Genomic DNA, 20,234 nt, shown 5'->3' with positions numbered 1-20,234 from the left:
CCCAGTAAGCAACTCCCTAGTTGGTATTTCGCCGGCTTTTGTTGTTGTTTTGATTTTTTTGAGGATTATCTCGAGAAATTATTCGATTTTTGAGTGAAATTTTAATGAAAATTAACAAAAATTAGTGAGAAAAGGGACAAAAAGGAAGAAATTTTAGAAAATGCCGACGATAATAGCATTAGATGTGTCACTTTCGATGACAAGAACAGTTCCGGGCAACAATTCGCAGACTTTTCATTCACTGGCGGTTCATGGGATCAACACTTTTTTGGATTATTTGCAAGAGAACTCACGTTTGGAGCAAGTTTCATTGGTAAGTCGATGTATTTTTGATTATTTTCTTGATTTTTATGGGTTTCTTTGGAATATTTGAATGTAAAATGAATGAAAATTGAACTTTTATAAACGAGTTGAGATGATTTTGGTAAATTTTTTGTTGATTTTTAGTACTTTAAAAAGGCTTTTAAAGCAATATGTGACATTTTTTGAGGATTTTCATTTAAAATTTGGAAATTTCATGTTCATAAATTAAAATTTAGAGCAAAACCGGCTTGTTTTGAAACCAATTTTCAAGAATTTCATTAATTTTTGACAGATTCTTCGACAAAATTTAATTATTTTCGGATTATTGTGTCAACTTTGAGAAAAATTTTAGAAGGTTTCCTTCAGTTTTTGATATTTTTGACTGATTTTATGCTGAGTTAGAGTGAATTTTAGGCCTTGAAAATTTAATTTTGCTAAATTGAGCCTTAGGGAAGTTATTTTTGTAAAATTTTTTGTACAATCTTTATAAATTTCAATTTTTTTAAAATATTTTCAGTACAAATTTCTAAATTATCTTCAATTTTCATGCCTCCAAATGATTTTCGATCAATTTTCAGCCGTTTCGAGTTCTCAAAAGTAAATTTTTAGGTGAACCGGCGTATTTTCAAGACATTTATTACAATTTTCAGTCATTTTTGGTCAATTTTTAGGCAAATTTTGATTGTTTTCTAATTTTTAAAAATATTTTCAACAAATCTGACTTTTTTTTAAATAATTTTAAGGATTTTTAATCGAATTTCGGTCTTTTTGGGTTATTAAAAACAATTTTTTGACTACTCCAAGTATCAATGAAGCCATTTTCGATAAATTTTTGTTTAAATTTGATCATTTTTAGGTCCAAAACGAATTTTAAATTAAAAATTTATTTTAAAAAAAACTCAAAATTTTATTAATTTTTATTCAAATTTAACTTCTGGACTGTCTTTGCACCGTTTCGCATGTGACTGCATATTAGACTTGCTATTAAACATCCTTTCGCACTTTGGACACTTGTGCAGGGGCTTTCCCGTGTGAATACTTTCGTGATCTATCATGTCACACTTCCTCTTAAACGCCTTCTGACAAAAAGTACAAACAAATCTCCTATCAGTTTTATGCGTGAACGCAATGTGATTCTTCAACTGCTTCTCCGTAATCGCAATTTTGTCACATTGATTGCACGGATAGATCCCCGTTTGCGTGTGCATCAACGAAATATGATTCGTCAAATTATTTTTCCGCAAAAAAGCGTTCCCGCAATGCGGACATTGGAACGCTCTTCGATTCTCGGGCCCCGAATGTGTCATCCTGACGTGTTCCTGCAACACAAATTTCGCGTGAAAGACTTCGGCACACAAATCACACAGAAAATTCTTCTTGTGATCGTTTCGCATGTGCACCTGAATGTCTTTCGAGCTCGAAAATTCCAACGGGCACTTGCGACACGGGAATAAAATGTCTTCCAATCGCGCGTTTGGCTCATGCAACAACTGATGCGTCCTCCAATGAATCGATTTGTAGAACCGTTCGTCGCATTTTTTGCATTTATAGCCGTTTTCGTCGTGTCGGATGTGGACTTGCATGTGCGCTCGTATCCGTGCCTTGTGTTTGAAGCGTTTTAAGCAAATCGCGCACTCGAAAAGTAATTTATCGCTTGAAACGGGGTCGTGATATCGATTGATATGCACCATAAAGGACCTTTCGTTGATGAGTTTCACATCGCAACAACTGTAAGTCGGCTGATCATTACCATGAACGTCTTTCATGTGAGATTTCCAGGGCAAAAATCCCTTAAAATGCGTTTGGCTCGTACAAATTTCACACACAAAATCGATAAATCTCGAAATTCGATCGATATTGAATTTAACGACTTTGGGACGATGCTCCACTAAAATCTTTTCCGTGTAAATTTCTTGTTCTTCTTCTTCTTTGATGTTCAGAACTGGTTCTGTGAAGAAATCTTCCGGTTCATCGACATCCATTTTCATGTATTGAACCTTTGTTTGATTTTGTCTGACTTCTTCGCAGTACTGGTTGAAAGATTTTATTCTTTCCGCGCAGTATTTGCACACAATTTGGGATAATTTTGGATCCCGCGTCATCTGAAAAATTTAAAAATTGGTAAAATTTAAGAAAAAATTGAGTTCAAAATTACCTCAAAGCCGAAATATTGTTTTATGAGCCGCATTAGTTGCTTATCGGAGGTCGTTTTGAAGCCCGTTGGATCCAGCATGTCCTCAATTTTGCACAAACAAAGACGGCAAGCCATGATTTTCAGTTAATTTTTAAAGAAAATCATCCAAAAAGCTGTCGACGAATTTTTTTTGTTGATTGTTTATGTCGAGTTTGACGTTTCAATAGACGTATGTCGTGCATGGGACTTACGTACAGAAACAAAAAACGGTCGTTAAACGATGAAATTTTAGAATTTTTTTGAAAATTTTTGATATTTTAATAAATTTTATTAAAAAAAAATTTTTTCATCGAATGTTTTGAAAAATTTTGTTCAAAAAAATTAATTTTATCAAATTTTTTAACAATTTTATGTAAAATTTTAAATTTTTAAAAAATTCTGGTGAATTTTGTTTAGAAAATTATTTTTTTGAATTTTGTTTTGAATATTTATTGAATTTTCGTATAAATTAGGTCAGTTTTTTCAAAAAAAAAAATTTTTTAATAAATCTTTTAAAAATTAAAAAAAAAATTAAGTAAAAAATTGTCGTTAAACTAACAAAGAAGATTTTTTGAAAATTTTTGATGAATTGTGTTCAAAAATTTACAGAAATTTTTTTTTTCTTAAATTTTTTTATAAATTTCACGTCTTTAAAAAAAATAATATTCAAATTTTTCTTTAAAAAAAATTATAAAATTTTCTTAATTATTTTTTGAAAGTTTTTAATGAATTTTATTAAAAAATTTTTTTTGAAGAATTATAAATAAAAATTTTAAATTTTTGAAAAATTCTGATGACTTTTGATCACAAATTTATTTTTTTTAAATTTTCTTATAAATTTTTCAGTCAATTTCACATCTCTTAAAAAATTTAATGATTTTTGTAAATAAATTTTAAATTTATTAAAAAATTTTGATAAAATTTGTTTAAAAATTTCTAATTAATTTTAAGTAAAAATGATCGTTCAACAAAAAAAAAAATGAATTTTGTAAAAAATATTTTTTAAAGTTTAATTAAATAAATTTCACTAAATTTTAAATTTACCTTTTAATTAAAAATGGTCAAAAACCCAAATAAAAAAAAATAATTTTTTTTTAAATTTTTGATAAATTTTGTTAATAAAATATTTTTAAATTTTTTTTTAATCAATTTATATTTTTCAACATGTGACAAGACCAAAAACTGTCGAATTCGATACGATTTTTTTAATTTTTACTCATTTTTATTCAATTTTTCCTTAAAATTTACATTATTGCATCATTATCTCAGCATTTGTGGGTCCTCCGAGTGCTTTACATTTCTTCACATGCGACTGCATATTCGACTTTGAATTGAATTTCCGATCGCACGTTGGACAATCATACAATGCGCCGCCCATATGGATGCTCAAGTGCTCTGTTAGGTCCACAGCTCGTTTAAAAGCTTCAAAAAATCACAAAAAAAAAAATTAAATTTTATTAAAATTTCTTTGAAAATTAAAAAAATTCTCACCTTTTGGACAATACTCGCATTGATGCTTCCTCTCAGTCTCGTGCGTGAACCTAATATGCGCTTTTAATTGCACTTCTGTCGCATTTACTTTCCCGCAGTAACTACACGGATACGATCCCGCACTCGTATGTTGCAGCTTCACGTGATACCGATACGTGTCGTTATTGGCCAATTCGATGCCGCAATGCTCGCATTGATGTTTCGGCGGATTTTCCGTGTGTTTATACAGAAAATGACTCGTGAGACGTTCCTTCTTGGAGAAAACTTTTGCACAAATGTGACACACGAAAGTTGATAATTTTTTGTGAACGCGTCTCACGTGCGAGCCCAAATTTTTTGCCGAAGGAAATTCTTTGTCGCATTGCTTGCAGGGGTAAAATTTGACAAGAGCTTGCTCTTCGGGCGTCATATGGATGAGTTGGTGCTTCGTCAAGTGCCCGCGATACAAAAATTTTTCCGGGCATTTGTCACACTGGAAGTTCTTGGTTGTGTTAATTTCGTGCGTTTTCATGTGCGACAACAAGTAAGCCTTTAATTTGAATTTTTTCGAACATTTATCACACTCAAATTCGGCTTCAGTCTCGTGATGGAACCCAATATGGTACAAAATCCGTCGCCGATCGGTTAATTTGCGATCGCAGCACACAATCACGGGGCGAGCTTCGTCATGAACGCGTCTCATGTGAATTTTCCAGTTGGTCAAGTCATTTATCGAGTCGTTCGGGCACAGCATGCACTTGAAACTGATATATTTCGCGATTCTTTCGTCTTCTTTTTGACGTTTCTCGGCCTCTTCATCGACTTCCTCCTCTTTCGGACGAGATTTCTTCCGTTTTTTACCACTGGATTTCTTTCTGTCGAGCAACGGGACCTCTTCTTCCGTCAATTCAGTCTTAAGCATCTCCGAAAAAGCCGAAACCTTGACATCACACTCGCTGTCGGAGCTGTTTTGATCATTTCCTGCCTCTGTATCGTCTGGTTTTAGACCAATTCCTTGCAATTTGAACTGATTATCGAGCACGCTGCGGTAATACGAGTAAAAAGAATTCACGCGTTCCTTGCAATAAACGCAAATAAGCTCGGAATCGGGATTTACCTGCAAGAAAAATTAAAAATTTTAATGAAAACGAAATTTTTTTTGTATAAAAACTCACGTCAAAGCCAAAAATGTCCTTAATTTGGGTCAGTAGCTGATCTTCTTCATCTTTCGTGTATGTCGAGTCCTCAGATTTGCACAAACAAAGGCGACAAATGTCGGATTTTCCCATTTTTTGGGGGCTTTTTATCCTTTGAAACTCAGAAAAAGCCAGAAAATCCAAAACAAAACAAAGTTTGACGTTTTTGGGCATTTGACAGTTGATGAAAAATGTAAACAAACGACACCAGCATCAACGACGAACACTAAAAAAAAGGAAAATTACGTGAAAATTATGGAAAAATTGTGTCGTTTGTGTCTCGCGGTGTATTCGCCACACGATGAGAGTTACGGAAATGATGAATTTATCGAAAAAAGTGCCCTGAAAACGCAAAATTTGATACAAAAAATCTTCGGTATTGAAGTAAGTTCCCAATTTTTCCCGAAAAAACATGTTTTTTGCATTTAAAATCCTTTTAGCTCCATTTTCCGCCCGGCGAAGACGACATAATGTGCGCTACATGTTGCAAATATCTCGAAATCTCCCACCAATTCTTCGAAATGGTCGTCAAAGCGCAAGATTACCTGCTGGAAACTGAACCAAAGTTTGCTGTTGTTGCCACCGATGGGGAAGTTGTCGCCGAAGGACTCAGTTACAACGAAGCTTTGGGCGAAACTGAGATAAAAATTGAAGAAACAAAACTCGAACCTGCTACAAAAAACGTTTCCGAAGCTCCAGTCACCATAAAATCCGTCGAAGAAGAAGAAGACGACCTAATTTCGCAGTATTTTGATCTCTCGTGTTCCATGTGTTCCGTTCCGCCATTCCAAAAGTTCTTCGATTTCAAGGCACACATGCGAACGGAACATTTTCAGCCAAATGTCATCATCACCTGTTGTAATTTCAAATTTGACAAACGCGTTGCTCTGCTCGAACACATCACATATCACCAAAATCCGGAAAAATTCAAATGCAAAGAGTGCGATAAGCAATTCACCGCTGCCAAAAAACTCTCGAATCACGTAAAAACGATCCATGGGCCACGAGATGCTCTCAAGCACGAATGTCAGGTGTGTGGAAAACGCTTTTTATTGTCTTGCACGTTGAAAACTCACATGGAAATCCATCTCACGGAAGAAGAACGTGAAGCCAGGACACTTTATTGCGATCTCTGTGGCAGCGGATGCATGTCAAAGTACAAATTGGAGAAACACATGGAACAAGTGCATCTCAACAAAAATCTCTACGTTTGCGATATTTGTGCAAAAGTCTACAAAACGAAGAGCCAATATCGGTATCATTACACGACGGCACATACCGAAGCGGCGAAACAGCCAAAAGTTCAATGCGACATTTGTGAAAAGTTTTTCCTGAATGAGCAGTGTTTGAGGATGCACATCAAGGGAATGCACGCGGAAAGGGGAAATCATGTCTGTAACGTTTGTGGAAAAGTATCGCAAACGATAAGGGCACTGAGGTCTCATAAGCGATACATGCACATGGCAAGTAGGAAATTCGCTTGTAATATTTGTGAAAAGGCGTTTAAAGTGGCGGATGCGTTAAAAGAACACATGCAAGTGCATTTGGGAGGCACCTTGTACAATTGTGACTTTTGTGAGAGGACTTTTAATTCGAGATCGAACATGTATGCCCATCGAAAAGCGACGCATCCTGTCGAATTGGCAAAAATGCGACAGGAGAAGCAGGAAAAGGGATTGAAATAAAAAAAATAATTTTAAAAAGAAAAACTTTTTAAGGCATGAAAGTTTTTTTTAGTAAAATAAAAAAAAAAATAAATAAAATTTCGTACAAAATGAGTGAATTCCAAGAATTTCCAACGATTTAAATTTTTAAAAAATTTTTTTATGGTATAAACTTTGAAATTTTTTGTCATAAAAATCATAAAAAACACTTTTTAAGCCAAAAATTAATAAATTTAAAATTTTTGAGACCTTTGGCAAGAAAAATTTTGAATTTTGAGTATCGAACAGTAAATAAAATACCTTTTTCAAAAAAATCTTTGATATTTTTCTTATTTTTATCCATGAATTTTAAATATTAAAAGTCAGAATTAATATTTTTTATTAAAAAATTTAATATTTTTTCAACAAAAATTTAAAAATGTAAGAAATTATTAATTTTTGATCTGATTTTGACAGAAATTTTAATATTTTTTTAAAATCAGAATATTCTAAAAAGAATTTTTTTTTTTGCTCACATTCTCTTTGAAAATTTTTCAAAATATTAAGAAAGCATGATTCTAAAACATTTTCAACTTTTATATCACAAAATACTAAGAAAAAATATTTTTTTTTAAATTTTTTTAACCCAAATTAGGCCGTTCTAAGCAAAATTCCATAGATTTGTTCAAAAAATAAAAAAAATAATTATTTAAAAAGGATTTTTTTAAATTTTCTTCTAATTTTTTTTTCTTTTTGAATAAAATTTTTCTTAGTCTACCTAAAAATTAAAACTAAAAAAAAATCACAAAATTTTCATAATTTTTTTATAATTTTTTTTTTTTTTCATCTTTTTGCTAAAATTGAGGAATTCACCTTCAAAATCCAATGAATTAAATAATTTTTCAATTAAATTTCTTAAAATTCGTATTTTTATTTAATTTTTTTATTCCCTAACCGACAAAGGCTTGGCAAGAAGTGATTGTAATCTCGTTTTCGGCAATTTCGAATCAAGTTTTTGATATCGCTGCGGCGGCCATAAAATATAAACTGCTTTGCCAGTAATTAATCCTACGGAAACTGGTCCAAAATTGTTGCTATCTAGACTATTTTGCGAGTTGTCGCCTTCAATCCACACGTGACCTTCAGGTACTTTGACATGTTTCAAGTTGTATCCGAGTGTCGGGATCAAGTCACCTTCCAAACCGACAATTCTTTTGATTATTCGCTGATTCGGATCTTTTGGACTGATAACAGAGACGACATCTCCTCTGTTGAATTCTAAATTTCTCACAGCTGTTCTCGATAAAAGGACGTAATCCGGTGTGGATGAATTTTGACTATTGAGACAAGGCTGCATTGAGGTTCCATCAACTCTGGCAACGGAAGCGAAACAATCTAAAAGAAAATCATGTTTAGTAAAAAATTTTTTTTTTTTTTGTAAAAGGAATTTACCCATAAATGAGGTTGGTACCGATATTCCTATCACAACGTATTTTAACATACGAAACATTTTTATTTTTATTTATTTATTATTAATTAATAAAGCTAATCATCATTTAATTTAATTTAAATTTTAATAAATTTCAACTAAGAAGTTGTTAGATGCAGCGAATTTTTTATGTTTTTATTATGACAGTGACATTTAACAATATTTGAGCATGGGCTTGTTTTTGTCTCAAACGAAAAATCAAAAAGTTTATTCATTTTTAAATTGATATCTGATCGATTTTTGATGAAATAAAAAAAAGTACGATTTTATCATATGAGGAGCAAAAATCGTACTTTTTTTCAAGTCAATTTTCAACCAATGATGGGTTTCAAAGCTAAAAGTTAATAAATAATTTTTAAGTTGATTTCCATTGATATCTGATCGATTTTTGATGAAAAAAAAAAAGTACGATTTTATCATATGAGGAGCAAAAATCGTACTTTTTTTCTCAAGTCAATTTTCAACCAACTTTTGATGGGTTCAAAGCTAAAAGTTAATAGATATTCATTCTAAAGTTGATTTTCATTGATATCTGATCGATTTTTGATCAAATAAAAAAAAGTACGATTTTATCATATGAGGAGCAAAAATCGTACTTTTTTTCTCAAGTCAATTTTCAACCAATTTTTGATGGGTTTCAAAGCTAAAAGTTAATAAATATTCATTTTTAAGTTGATTTCCATTGATATCTGATCGATTTTTGATGAAATAAAAAAAAGTACGATTTTATCATATGAGGAGCAAAAATCGTACTTTTTTTCTCAAGTCACTTTTCAACCAACTTTTGATGGGTTTCAAAGCTAAAAGTTAATAAATATTCATTTTTAAGTTGATTTCCATTGATATCTGATCGATTTTTGATTAAATAAAAAAAAAGTACGATTTTATCATATGAGGAGCAAAAATCGTACTTTTTTTCTCAAGTCAATTTTCAACCAACTTTTGATGGTTTTCAAAGCTAAAAGTTAATAAATATTCATTTTTAAGTTGATTTCCATTGATATCTGATCGATTTTTGATGAAATAAAAAAAAGTACGATTTTATCATATGAGGAGCAAAAATCGTACTTTTTTTCTCAAGTCACTTTTCAACCAACTTTTGATGGGTTTCAAAGCTAAAAGTTAATAAAATCATTTTTAAGTTGATTTTTAAGATTGATTTCCATGAGGAGCAAAAATATCAAGTCACTTTTCTGATTTTTAAGTTGATTTTTGAATCTGAATTTTTTTTAATAAAAAAAGTACGATTTTATCATATGAGGAGCAAAAATCGTACTTTTTTTCTCAAGTCAATTTTCAACCAATTTTTGATGGGTTTCAAAGCTAAAAGTTAATAAATATTCATTTTTAAGTTGATTTCCATTGATATCTGATCGATTTTTGATGAAATAAAAAAGTACGATTTTATCATATGAGGATTTGATTTCCATTTTTAGATTTTATCAATGAGGAGCAAAAAAAAAAAGTACGATTTTATCATATGAGGAGCAAAAATCGTACTTTTTTTCTCAAGTCAATTTTCAACCAATTTTTGATGGGTTTCAATGCTAAAATAATCATTTTTAATTGATTTGAACTTGATTTTTAAAGTTGATTTCCATTTTCTTAAAATTTTTTTCTGAATTAATTTTAAAATAGGAAACCTAAAAAAATCTGTGATGTACTTACATTTTCAATGAAAAATTATTTCAAATTTTTTTTGAACAAAAAATCTAACATAAATTTGGATCTCAATATAAACTCTTTAGTTTCCAATATTGTTAATGATAAAAAATTTCAAAATAAATTTATTTCACAAAATGAAACAAAAAAATAAAATTTTTAAGAATTACTCATAATTTATTGACAATTTTTTATTATCTGAAATAATCATCATCATGGGTCAAACATTTTACTAAGAATTTCGTGTTAGTTGCGGGAAAAATTTTACAATTAAAAAAATATTTTTATTGTGTGAGTGAATGAAGAAAGAAAGAAAGAAAAAAGAAGTTATTTCGCCATCGCCTTCTTCTTGGCATTCACTTGATCCACGAGCTCCTTGACGCGTTTCAAGCACTCTTTCTTCGTTCGTCCCGGAATACACTCGGCAATTCTGTCCCAACGATCTGCCGTCGACACGGGATACGTTTTAATCGCTTGTTCCAACAAACTTTGCTCCTCTTTTGTCCACGTTTTGGGTTCAACTGTCGTCGTCGTCGTCGTTGCTGCTTCTTCTTTTGATTCTGTTTTTTCGGGTTTTTTTCCGTTCACCATTGGCGTTCCATTAACTTTTGCTGTACTTCCGTTCGCCAATTGCTCTGCATTTTCATCGTTTACGCTAATTTCCGAATTATCCACGACTTTGAGCTCCTTTTTGTTTTTTTCGAACGACTCGAAGGCATTTTGGTTCGTTTGCGCTTTCAGGTCGCTTTTTGAAAAGTCACTGTGCTGCATGTCTTTCGTCTTGTTCAAGACCTCTTTGGCGGAGAACTTGGCATCACCCAAATTCGTGGCGTGCTGATTGAGGAAATTCGCGACGACTTCCCAGCGTTGCACTGTGCCAGCGGGGAAGAGATTGACAGCCTTGATGAGCAACTGAATATTTTCCAGGGTCCAGAGTTGTTTGCGATTCACGGCTGGTTTGACGGCGGAATTAGCGCTGGGGGTTGCTGCCGTTTTGGGGGGACCGAATAACCGACGTCGCTCTTCTTCCATTTTTTCCTCGGTTTCTTGGAGGGCTTTCAGGAACGCTTCTTTGCCGTTTGTCGCCATATTTTTGTTGAGTTCTTGCAATTCGAGGGTCTTCATGAGTTCGCAAATTTTGTCAATGCCTTCCATATTTTTGAGTTTTTCCTTGTCGTCGGCGGCATAATAATCGTTCGCTTTCATGGTATCGCGGAAAATTTTCTTTTCCTTCTTCAAAGCGCGTTTTTGGGCTTCGCGCTCTTTTTGGATCTGTTCAATTCGTTTTTGTTCCGCTTTTTCTGCCTCTTGTTTCTTTAATTCTGCCTCGCGAATGAGACGTTCCTCTTCGGCTTTTTGTTGCTGAGCTGCTGTTTGTTTCGCGCGTTTTGCCGCAAGTTTCTTCTCTTTTTCCTCCTTTTTGAATCTCACAATTCGCGGATCGTTGTTGTACGCCAAATCAACTAAAGCCCTTATCCGGGAATTTTCTTCCTTTTTCCGTTTGATGCGAATTTGTTTATTTTGCTTCTCGATCCATCGTCGTTCCTCGCGATCTTGTCCCTTGTCCTTGTCTTCCTCATCCAAATAGCTGTATTCGCGCCACGACTGAAAATTGTACCAAAAATCGTAGAATTTTTCGACGGCATCACGATCGCTGTTGTCATCGCCCAACAATGGCACGTTTCGTTTCTCGCTCCAGCGTTTATTGAGTTCGAATTGTGGCCCGAGGACGCCGTAAAAGTCCTTTTCGACAGCTTGTTGGGAGGGAAGCGTATCATCGAACTCCGGATCGACCGAATCGTAAGAACGACGTTTCGCGGGCACCGAAAGCGTCTCATACGCGCGAATAATACACGTGAAATAATCGTCATCGGTGCGGATTTCCTCGCCTTGCGCTTTTCGCTTGTCCGGATGGTGCTTCAACACAATTTTTCGGTAAGCTCGTTTAATGTCGTCATCTGTGGCTGCGTTTCTGTTGCAAAAAAATTGGTTAAAATTGGTCGAAGGTCATCGAAAATGTGTTTGAAAAAAATTACCTCAAGTGTTTCAAGCCTAAAACCGCGTAATGGTCTTGATCCTTCCACTCTTTCGGGTCTAAACTACGCAAATAATCCACATCTACAACGAATTCCGTCGTGCTATCGGAGATTTTTTCCTCACTGCTGCTCGTCGAAAGGCCTCCCGATTCGCCATAATGGATTGTCGCCAGATACTTGACGAAATTCAGGCCCACGCATTGCACGCGACGCGTTTCAAAGGGCGTTTGCAAGGCCACAACAGTATTTTCCGTCTCCATGATGCAGTTTAAATTTTTTTTTTGCGTTATTCAACAACTTAATTTGGGGGAAAAAATGTGTTAACCTCAATCACGCGCGGGGATTTCTCAAAAATTCACGTTTTGGGCACGCACTTTGGTTTTGCGTGCAACCTTTCACGGGGAAACACGAGACTCGAGCACCGCGTTGGCTGGCGTCACGTTAAACAGGCAAAATTTGAGCTTTTTCCACGTAAAAATGGGGATTTTGTGTGGCATTGACTGTCTCACACACTTTTTTGCTTTCAGAACAATGGTGGTGCTTTGCTTACAAACTGCATACATTCTGCTTTCTGCTTACATTTTACTCGAATGAGACGAATGAAAGTGATAAAATACCCCAGTTTACATTCTTGAACTGGGATAATTTATCATTTTCATTCGTCTCAAACAGCTGATGGCTTCCGGACATCATCATGAGCCAATGTCGCCTTTGTTTGAGCCCAAAAAAGCCTTTAAAAGACTGGAATGAGGCTTTAGACGAAGGAAAATCCGAAAAAGGGACTGTTAAAGAGACTTTGCTGAAAATTTTCCGTCTTGACGAGCTTCAGGAACAACAAAATGGAGCAATTTGTGATGCCTGCTTTGAAAAACTTCAAGAAATTCACGAGTTTTATGAAAGAATTTTGGAAAGTCATCGAGTTTTAAGTGAAAAATCATCGAAAAATGCCTCGGAAGTGCCTTCAGATGTCGATTGTGATACAAATTTTTCCACCGAATTGCCTAAAATTGCTCCGCAAAGCCTAAAAAAGGTTCAAAAGTCATCGAAAAAACATCAACAGTCCCAAGAAGATCAAATAATCAAAGAATTTTACGGGCTACGATGTCAACAATGCACGGAAATGCCTTCTTTTGATACTTTAAACAAATTACGGGATCATAATCGAGCTGCACATTCCCTCAAAGTCACCACGATCGAATGTTGTTCGAAAATTTTCAAGAAACGCGGTCAATTATTGGATCACGCCAAGAGTCACATCAACCCCGAAGAGCTTACATGTCTCGAATGCAACAAAATTTGCGCCAATCGGTATCGTTTGAAGCTTCACGCAGCGCAACATCAAAATTCACAAAAATCTTTCGCCTGCCCGACATGCGAAAAACGATTTTTAACGTCGTGCAACTTGAAAGCTCACGAAAAAACGCATTTATCTTCGGAGGAAAAGGCGGCAATGAAAACTCACGTTTGCCAGACTTGCCAAAGTGCTTTTATGTCGAAATCGCTGCTCGCCCATCACATTCGGCAGATTCACGAGAAGCGCTATACGTGCATTTGTGACATTTGCGCCCGAAGTTTCAAGACAAAAATGCATTTTTTGAGTCATTACAGGCATGTGCACACAAATCCCGACCAAATTCGGGTGCAATGTCAGATTTGCGGGAAATGGGTGGCAAATGAGCAAGCCTTGAAGAAGCATGTGAGACTGAATCACGACGATCCGGGTCCGCATGTGTGTTCGGAATGCGGAAAAGAGGCGCCCACGAAGAATGCACTGATTTCGCATGAAAGGTACATGCACAAGTCGGCGAATAAGTTCAAATGTCAGTTTTGTGTGAAGTGTTTTAAGAAGCCGATTCACCTGAGGGAACATCTGACGACGCATTTGGGCGGCGTGTTGTACCGATGTGACTTTTGTGAGAAGACTTTCAACTCGGGAGCGAATTATTTCAAGCATAGGAAGCAGAAACATGCGGAAGAATTAAAGAAAAAGGGAGGAAAAGGGAAAAATTGTTGGAGTAACTTGAAATTTTGAGAGATTTTTAGACTATTGGATTGAATTAAAAATTAAAATTAGAAGAAATTTGAAGGATTTTTCGTTAAAAGGCTTCAAAATTGAGGAAATTTTAACTTTTTAATACTGAAAAGTGATAAATATGACCTTTGATGAGCTAAAAATGAACAAAAATTACGTAAAATTAGTCAAAAATGTAGAAATTAGGCTTCTTGTGAACCAAAAAACTGACAAATCTGTTCGAAGGTGACCTAAAGAGGAAAAAAAATGACCTTAAATGAGGCAAAAATAATGAAACTCAAATTCAAAAAGGCGAAAAATTGAAAAAATTCAAATTAAATCGTTCAAGAATTGACAAAATTTACCTTGAATTGTTCAAAAATTGACAAAATTTATCTTAAACCGTTCAAAAATTGTGAAACCTCACCACTTAAAACCCTAAAAATGAATTAAATTGACTTCAATTCAGTAAAAATATTAAAAAATTTACATCTTTTGTTTCCATGATAAATAAATTTAAGCTGAAATTAAACAAATTCGACCGTTGTTGAACAAAAAATATCGAAACTGAACTCTGGTACATTGAAAAATTGTTAAATTTGTCTTCTGAAAAATCAAAAATTAAATAAATTTAACTTTTAAGACCCAAAGAAGTACAAAAATTACCTTCGATGAGCTCAAAATCGACAATTTCAACCTCTAACGGATCAAAAATGGAAAAATTTGGTTTGAAGGGAGCCAAAAATTAAACTTTAGTGATTCAAAAATTGTTAAAAATGATCCTTAGACGATCAAAAATTGAAAAACAGAGAAATTTGATCTCTTTTGAACCCAAAAAATGAGCTTAATTGACCCTTAATGTTTAACTTTTGAATGAAATTGACGTCTAAAGGTACAAATTCGGTTCATATTTAACAAAAATGATGAAAATCCTCTTAGGATGTATGAAAAAATCGAAAAATTTGCCCTCTGATGAATTAAATAAGAAGAAAATTTACCCCTCAAGACCCAAATAGGACGAAAATTGCCAATTCTGAGCTAAAAATGTGAAAAACTGTCCCTTAAAGAATCGAAAGTCGTTTAAAAATCCCAAAAATGATTAAACTAAACATCTTAAAACCCAAAAATTTGTCATAAAAATTAAATTTTTCATTTATTCAACTTTTCCTGCACCATCCTCTGATGCTCCACGGGATGCATTCTCTTCCGATGCGCATACATATTGGCTCCCGAATTAAAAGTCTTCTCGCAAAACTGACACGTGTACAGCGCTCCTCCGATATGCGTCGTGACATGTTCCTTCATCTCAACTTCCCGCTTGAATCCCTTGCCGCAATGCGTGCACTTGAATTTCCGCTCCGACTCGTGCACATAAATCCTGTGTTGCCTCAACGCTTGACTACTTGGCGCTATTTTACCGCAAATGGGACACTCGTGAGGCCCGCCATGCTTGTGAATTCTCGCGATATGAGCATTGAGACACTTTTCGTTCAGCAGCAGAGCGTTACAAAGATGACACTTCATTTTCGGGAGCGGTTTCACGTCGTGCATGCTGCGGTAGTGATACAAAAAGTCATTTTTATTCTTAAAAGTTTTCGCACAAATGTCGCAAATGAAGTTGTAGAGCTTCAGATGGATTTTTCGCATGTGCCTCGCAATTTGAGCTTTCAGTTTGAACGCAACGCCGGGACATTCGTTGCACAAAAAGAGTTTTTTCGCTTCTTTTTCATGTTTTGGCAAATGGGTGTCCATGTGATTTTGCAAAGTTCGTATCCGCTGAAAGGTTTTTGAGCAAATTTCGCATTGATGGGTGACGCCGCTTCGTTTTGGGAGCTGATGATGTTGCTGTCGATGGTCTCTGAGGTGAGTTCGATTCTGAAGTTGCTTGTCACAGTCGGGACATTTGAACATCGAGGGATTTGTGTGGAAAATCATGTGATCCAGCAATCGAATCCGCTTGTTTAAACGAAGACCACAACAAACAATTGAAGCGTTCGGATCGCCGTGCTTTTCGTATCGATGATTTTTGTATAAAAAGAAACGTTCGAAGGATTCCGAGCATTGTTCACACGAGAAATGGAAAAATTCTTTGATTTGGCGGTCTTCTTCGTCGAGTTGAGCTTTGTCGATGAACTGATTGCATCTCAAAGGTCGATCTTTTTCACGATTTTTCTTCGATTTTGACTTTTCTTCATCTTCTAAAGCTTCGTTGTCATCAATTTTCTCTGTTTTTAACGAAATTTCTTCAACCAAATCGTATTTTTCTTTCTTTTTCCGCTGTTTCGGTGAAGTTTTCTCCCTTTTTTTCTTCAATTTCGGCAAAACTGGGTCATCTACGATAATTCTTTCGAGTTTTATCACAGGAAGTTTCTCTGATATCGTCGGTTCCTCAACTTTAACGAGCTCTAAATTACATTCTACCTTCTGTTGGCTCAGTAAATTTTGAGATTCGATGATTATTTGATATAATTCAAGCGATATTTGTAGTTTATCTGCACAAAATGGGCAAATTTTGGCATCTTCCGGATCATTTGTGAGCTGAAATTAACAAAAACATTGAATTTTAAGTGCAAAATTGATAAAAAATTGAATTTACCTCAATTTTGAATACGGTTTCGATCTGTTCCTTTACTTCTTCTAAAGATTTTGAGTCAAAAAATGGATCGTTGATGACTTGGAGACACAAATAACATGATTTATTCAACATTTTTTTAAAATTTTTGTTTTGCGTTTGTTGTTGTTTATGTTTTAATACTGATTTTTTAATGTCATATGAAACGTCAAAGCGGCAATTCATGATTTTTTGATGAATGAAATTTTTTCCCTTTGATTTTTGTTAAAATTATGAATGAAAAGTTGTTGAAAAAGCAATTTTAGAGTTAAAAAATAGTTAAAAATATTTAGAGGAATATTTTTTAAAATGAATTTTGATAGAAAAATTAAGAAAATTTGATAAAATTCGATAATTTTGTTCCCAAAACGCTTGATTTTAACTTATGAATTAAGATTTTGGCGCCTTTTTGAACATAATTTTCTCAAAATTGAAGAAAAATTTTGTTTTGATGCAGAAAATTAACAAATTTTAGCTCAAATTGCACTCTCGAGCATAATTTTGAGCATTTTCAGTGAACTTGCCTTTGTTCTAAACTTCCAAAAAATTTTTTGAGCCTCATCCTTGTTCCAAAATTCTTCGAAAATCAACAAATTTCTTGTAAAAAACAACAATTACGAACATTTATTCAATCGAGACTTCATTACGAGCAATGTAAAAAGCCGAAATCAAGGCAGAAATTTGCGGTTCTTCGACACATCCACAAGCGAGACGTTCCTCAATGGCAGCCATCCTCATTATTAACTTACTTATCACACGATGAGGCAATTCAACTACAAAAAATTCGCTTTAAGAAAATTTTTTAAATGAAAAATGCAAAAAACTTACTTCTTTGTACGAACAAATGAACTTCCCGAAGAATATTTTCAAGGGCAAGCCCCTTTTGGATCTTCAGTTCTTGAATTTCTATGAAAAAATTAATTTTTGAACAAAATTTTCTTAAATTTGATGAAAAATTAAAACTTACTTTGATAAATTTCCTTGATACTTTCGGTATTTAACAGCCAATTAACGATTGTCTCAATGTCGCGCGGTTGCGGATGCCCAACGCACGTGTAGACGGTCTCCTCGGTGACATTTTTGAACGACATCCACGTGCTTTGAAGCACATTGATGACTTTTCGCATGTCACCATCGGACAATTTCATAAGAGCTTTTTTACCATCTTCCGTGACTTTGACGCCTTCCGCGTCGATAACGTGATCCAAACGAGGCAAAATCTGTTCCGGCGCCAATGGTCCAAAACGGAAACGCGTGCATCGAGACTGCAAAGCGGGAATAATTTTGCTCAAATAATTGCAAATGATGCAGAAACGAACGTTGTCGGTGTACTTTTCGATGACTAAAAAAATAAATTTTATGAAAAAAATCCTAAAAACAACAAAAAATGATGAAATTTACTTCTTCGAAGCGCATTTTGAGCATCTTTTGACATGGCATCCGCCTCATCGAGAATAATGAGCTTGAATCCCCCGCTAAAAATCGTGCGAGTTGAGGCAAAATTGAGAATTGGACCACGAACGGTGCCAATTCCGCTGTCATCCGACGCATTCAGTTCCAAAATCATCGAAGACATTTGCTGGGGAGTGTAGAGTTGTTTGGCAATTGCGAGAATTGTGCTCGTTTTTCCCGTGCCAGGAGGTCCATAGAACAGCAAATGCGGCAATTGGTTCTGTTTGATGAATTTATTGACTGAAAATTGAAAAAAATAATTTTTCGCGCTCAAATTGGAGTCAAGGGAAAAAATGCTCACTCGTGCTGATGATTTCTTGATGCGAAATTAGGTCGTTTAACGTTGCCGGGCGATATTTCTCGACCCACGGAAGGTTCGGGGCATTTTTCGTCGATGCCATGGCGTCTTTTTTCATTTTATTTCCTTGAATTCTGCGAAATTTCACGAAAAAATGAGTTTTTGTGTGTTTTGTTTACGTTCCGACCGATTAATAACCGATTACCAACCGTTAAAAAGCTTGAACGGGAGACTTGTACAAGAAACTTGCATCATGGGTTTTCCCGCCAGTTTTTTTTTGAACCGATTGGGGACTTTTAACAACTTTTTTCAATGAAAATTAACATTTTTTTCATTTTTTCCACAGATTGTCTACTCAAGTTCCTATGAAACTGTCGTGGATTTCACTCGGGACTACGATTTGATACGTCAAGCCTTGGGAAAAGTCGAGCATTATGACAAAACGTGCTTGGAAACGGTCTTGCATGCCATCAATAATCGCTTCCAAACCACATGGGGCGTCCAAAATTACTGCCAGGTAAGGATTTTCCTCGATTTTCCTTGAAAAAGACTGAAATTTTCTAATTTTTCTTGTTTTTTAGTTGATCGTGGTCTCGGATTGCGGCATCGGGATCGGCCAAAACTCCGTTCGAGCGATGATAATGGCGAGAAAACATGCGACAATCACTCCCGTTGATCCGCTGCCTTTCCAATATCCGAGCAACATCTGTTTCATCTGCGTCGGGGACATGAACGACTCCGTTTTCAAGCAAGGAACGCAACTTTATCAACAATTGCTGGATGTTTCGAAGCAAAAAGGGCAACTTTTCACGCCAGCACCCGAAAAATCCGAATCTGAAGCTGCTTTGACGAAAAATTCGGTTGAAGCGATGTTTCAGGCGATGTCCGTGAAGAATTATCAACCTTTTCAAGCGGTCCTCAAATGCGGGGCTTATTCGAAACTTCATTCCAACATCATTATATGGCCTTCTCCCTTACCGCATGTCGCTAAAGACATTTTTGGCGTCGAAACAACACGTTTTATCTCGCGCCAAATTGAGATTTGCGGATATTTGAGCTTGTCTGACATTGGTTCGCCCACTTACATCAGTCGACATCTCATTCTGCCCAAAGCTGGAGGTGAAAATGACAAAGTTCGCAATGAATTTGAAAAATTAGAGTCTGAAATTCGTAATTTCTATTCGAAAATCGACGGAGGACCTTTGGAAGATGAAGCTTCGGGCGGTAGCAGCATGTCCTCATCCCAAATCCCGAACGATTCGAACAAAGAATCCGTTTGTGTGTTACTTCATGGCGCTCTAAAGATCGAAAATGTCGCTGCCTTGACCCTTTTAGCCGAAAACTGGTTCGGATTTATCTACTCGTATGCCGACAGCAAGAAAAAATCGAATCTCATGTTGACGGTTTTGCCGCCGGGAGCTGATGTTGTACCCTGGTTGGGGGATTTGCGGTATTTGGGCACGATGGAAGACGCTTTGCCGGGCGAAAATTTGAGTTTTCCGGTGAAACCGACGGAAAAACGAAGTTATTCGGCGAATATTGTGGGCGGATGTTGGATTAGACAGGCAGGATTGCAAAGTGACATTCAAAAAGTGCTGAGACACGCGAAAAAATTACCCGAAAAGACGCAACATTTCTACAAGGAGCTAAATAGGATCAAGAGAGCAGCATTATCGCTTGGATTTGTGGAGTTACTCGAAGGATTGGCGATAATTTTGGAACGAGAGATACCTCTGTTGCCTCCGAATGCAAGTCCTGACTGCTCAATTCAACTGAAACATTCCGCAAATGAACTACGGAAAATGATTAAACAAGATTTCAAGGCATTAATTGTGGCTTTGCCGACCAAATACAATCAGATTCAATAAAAAATTGTAATTTTTTGAGCTA

General features: G+C 35.2%; 8 protein-coding genes across 8 annotated transcripts; 2 read left to right on the top strand and 6 right to left on the bottom strand.

Moving 5' to 3' along the window:
• The first annotated feature begins 60 nt into the window (after window positions 1-60).
• LOC134829451 (integrator complex subunit 14) lies at window positions 61-20,222 on the top strand. Its single transcript, XM_063842519.1, has 3 exons — window positions 61-313; window positions 18,691-18,861; window positions 18,926-20,222. Exons 1-3 carry the CDS (start codon window positions 161-163, stop codon window positions 20,210-20,212), a joined length of 1,611 nt encoding a protein of 536 aa, XP_063698589.1. The 5' UTR covers window positions 61-160; the 3' UTR covers window positions 20,213-20,222.
• Window positions 1,192-2,642, bottom strand: LOC134829455 (zinc finger protein 567-like). The gene is made up of 2 exons (XM_063842524.1): window positions 2,459-2,642; window positions 1,192-2,405 (listed from the first exon to the last, which is right to left on the bottom strand). The coding sequence occupies exons 1-2, from the start codon at window positions 2,570-2,572 to the stop codon at window positions 1,221-1,223; spliced, it is 1,299 nt and encodes a 432-aa protein (XP_063698594.1). The 5' UTR covers window positions 2,573-2,642; the 3' UTR covers window positions 1,192-1,220.
• On the bottom strand, window positions 3,688-5,275 carry LOC134829453 (zinc finger protein 85-like). The gene is made up of 3 exons (XM_063842522.1): window positions 5,122-5,275; window positions 3,968-5,063; window positions 3,688-3,898 (listed from the first exon to the last, which is right to left on the bottom strand). Exons 1-3 carry the CDS (start codon window positions 5,233-5,235, stop codon window positions 3,726-3,728), a joined length of 1,383 nt encoding a protein of 460 aa, XP_063698592.1. The 5' UTR covers window positions 5,236-5,275; the 3' UTR covers window positions 3,688-3,725.
• On the top strand, window positions 5,334-14,033 carry LOC134832401 (uncharacterized). The gene is made up of 5 exons (XM_063846413.1): window positions 5,334-5,526; window positions 5,583-6,825; window positions 10,727-10,918; window positions 11,567-11,736; window positions 12,652-14,033. The coding sequence occupies exons 1-5, from the start codon at window positions 5,398-5,400 to the stop codon at window positions 14,002-14,004; spliced, it is 3,087 nt and encodes a 1,028-aa protein (XP_063702483.1). The 5' UTR covers window positions 5,334-5,397; the 3' UTR covers window positions 14,005-14,033.
• LOC134829458 (mitochondrial inner membrane protease subunit 2) lies at window positions 7,692-8,407 on the bottom strand. The gene is made up of 2 exons (XM_063842527.1): window positions 8,238-8,407; window positions 7,692-8,180 (listed from the first exon to the last, which is right to left on the bottom strand). Exons 1-2 carry the CDS (start codon window positions 8,293-8,295, stop codon window positions 7,729-7,731), a joined length of 510 nt encoding a protein of 169 aa, XP_063698597.1. The 5' UTR covers window positions 8,296-8,407; the 3' UTR covers window positions 7,692-7,728.
• Window positions 10,089-12,501, bottom strand: LOC134829449 (dnaJ homolog subfamily C member 2). Its single transcript, XM_063842517.1, has 2 exons — window positions 11,973-12,501; window positions 10,089-11,908 (listed from the first exon to the last, which is right to left on the bottom strand). Exons 1-2 carry the CDS (start codon window positions 12,230-12,232, stop codon window positions 10,264-10,266), a joined length of 1,905 nt encoding a protein of 634 aa, XP_063698587.1. The 5' UTR covers window positions 12,233-12,501; the 3' UTR covers window positions 10,089-10,263.
• Window positions 15,122-16,690, bottom strand: LOC134829452 (transcription factor grauzone-like). The gene is made up of 2 exons (XM_063842520.1): window positions 16,580-16,690; window positions 15,122-16,521 (listed from the first exon to the last, which is right to left on the bottom strand). Exons 1-2 carry the CDS (start codon window positions 16,688-16,690, stop codon window positions 15,133-15,135), a joined length of 1,500 nt encoding a protein of 499 aa, XP_063698590.1. The 3' UTR covers window positions 15,122-15,132.
• Window positions 17,195-18,540, bottom strand: LOC134829456 (replication factor C subunit 5). Its single transcript, XM_063842525.1, has 5 exons — window positions 18,348-18,540; window positions 17,996-18,286; window positions 17,562-17,936; window positions 17,423-17,500; window positions 17,195-17,367 (listed from the first exon to the last, which is right to left on the bottom strand). The coding sequence occupies exons 1-5, from the start codon at window positions 18,460-18,462 to the stop codon at window positions 17,219-17,221; spliced, it is 1,008 nt and encodes a 335-aa protein (XP_063698595.1). The 5' UTR covers window positions 18,463-18,540; the 3' UTR covers window positions 17,195-17,218.
• Window positions 20,223-20,234: the final 12 nt, after the last annotated feature.

Source organism: Culicoides brevitarsis, chromosome 2 (assembly GCF_036172545.1).
Source record: "Culicoides brevitarsis isolate CSIRO-B50_1 chromosome 2, AGI_CSIRO_Cbre_v1, whole genome shotgun sequence".
Taxonomy (NCBI): Eukaryota; Metazoa; Arthropoda; class Insecta; order Diptera; family Ceratopogonidae; genus Culicoides; species Culicoides brevitarsis.
Note: the sequence above shows the minus strand (reverse complement) of the source record. Positions and strands in the feature narration are given on the sequence as shown.

Coding starts and splice junctions, on each gene's coding strand:
- LOC134829449 (XM_063842517.1), bottom strand. CDS start 12,232: ATGGAGACGGAAAATACTGTTGTGGCCTTGCAAACGCCCTTTGAAACG. Junction 11,909..11,972: donor TTAGGCTTGAAACACTTGAG/GTAATTTTTTTC, acceptor TTTTTGCAACAG/AAACGCAGCCACAGATGACG.
- LOC134829458 (XM_063842527.1), bottom strand. CDS start 8,295: ATGTTTCGTATGTTAAAATACGTTGTGATAGGAATATCGGTACCAACC. Junction 8,181..8,237: donor GGTACCAACCTCATTTATGG/GTAAATTCCTTT, acceptor ATTTTCTTTTAG/ATTGTTTCGCTTCCGTTGCC.
- LOC134829451 (XM_063842519.1), top strand. CDS start 161: ATGCCGACGATAATAGCATTAGATGTGTCACTTTCGATGACAAGAACA. Junction 314..18,690: donor GTTTGGAGCAAGTTTCATTG/GTAAGTCGATGT, acceptor TTTTTTCCACAG/ATTGTCTACTCAAGTTCCTA. Junction 18,862..18,925: donor GCGTCCAAAATTACTGCCAG/GTAAGGATTTTC, acceptor CTTGTTTTTTAG/TTGATCGTGGTCTCGGATTG.
- LOC134829453 (XM_063842522.1), bottom strand. CDS start 5,235: ATGGGAAAATCCGACATTTGTCGCCTTTGTTTGTGCAAATCTGAGGAC. Junction 5,064..5,121: donor AGGACATTTTTGGCTTTGAC/GTGAGTTTTTAT, acceptor TTTTTCTTGCAG/GTAAATCCCGATTCCGAGCT. Junction 3,899..3,967: donor ATGCGAGTATTGTCCAAAAG/GTGAGAATTTTT, acceptor GATTTTTTGAAG/CTTTTAAACGAGCTGTGGAC.
- LOC134829456 (XM_063842525.1), bottom strand. CDS start 18,462: ATGAAAAAAGACGCCATGGCATCGACGAAAAATGCCCCGAACCTTCCG. Junction 17,937..17,995: donor TCAAAATGCGCTTCGAAGAA/GTAAATTTCATC, acceptor TTATTTTTTTAG/TCATCGAAAAGTACACCGAC. Junction 17,501..17,561: donor TATCAAGGAAATTTATCAAA/GTAAGTTTTAAT, acceptor ATTTTTTCATAG/AAATTCAAGAACTGAAGATC.
- LOC134829452 (XM_063842520.1), bottom strand. CDS start 16,690: ATGTTGAATAAATCATGTTATTTGTGTCTCCAAGTCATCAACGATCCA. Junction 16,522..16,579: donor AAACCGTATTCAAAATTGAG/GTAAATTCAATT, acceptor TGTTAATTTCAG/CTCACAAATGATCCGGAAGA.
- LOC134832401 (XM_063846413.1), top strand. CDS start 5,398: ATGGAAAAATTGTGTCGTTTGTGTCTCGCGGTGTATTCGCCACACGAT. Junction 10,919..11,566: donor CGGCGGAATTAGCGCTGGGG/GTTGCTGCCGTT, acceptor CAAAAATCGTAG/AATTTTTCGACGGCATCACG. Junction 11,737..12,651: donor AACTCCGGATCGACCGAATC/GTAAGAACGACG, acceptor AACAGCTGATGG/CTTCCGGACATCATCATGAG.
- LOC134829455 (XM_063842524.1), bottom strand. CDS start 2,572: ATGGCTTGCCGTCTTTGTTTGTGCAAAATTGAGGACATGCTGGATCCA. Junction 2,406..2,458: donor AACAATATTTCGGCTTTGAG/GTAATTTTGAAC, acceptor TAAATTTTTCAG/ATGACGCGGGATCCAAAATT.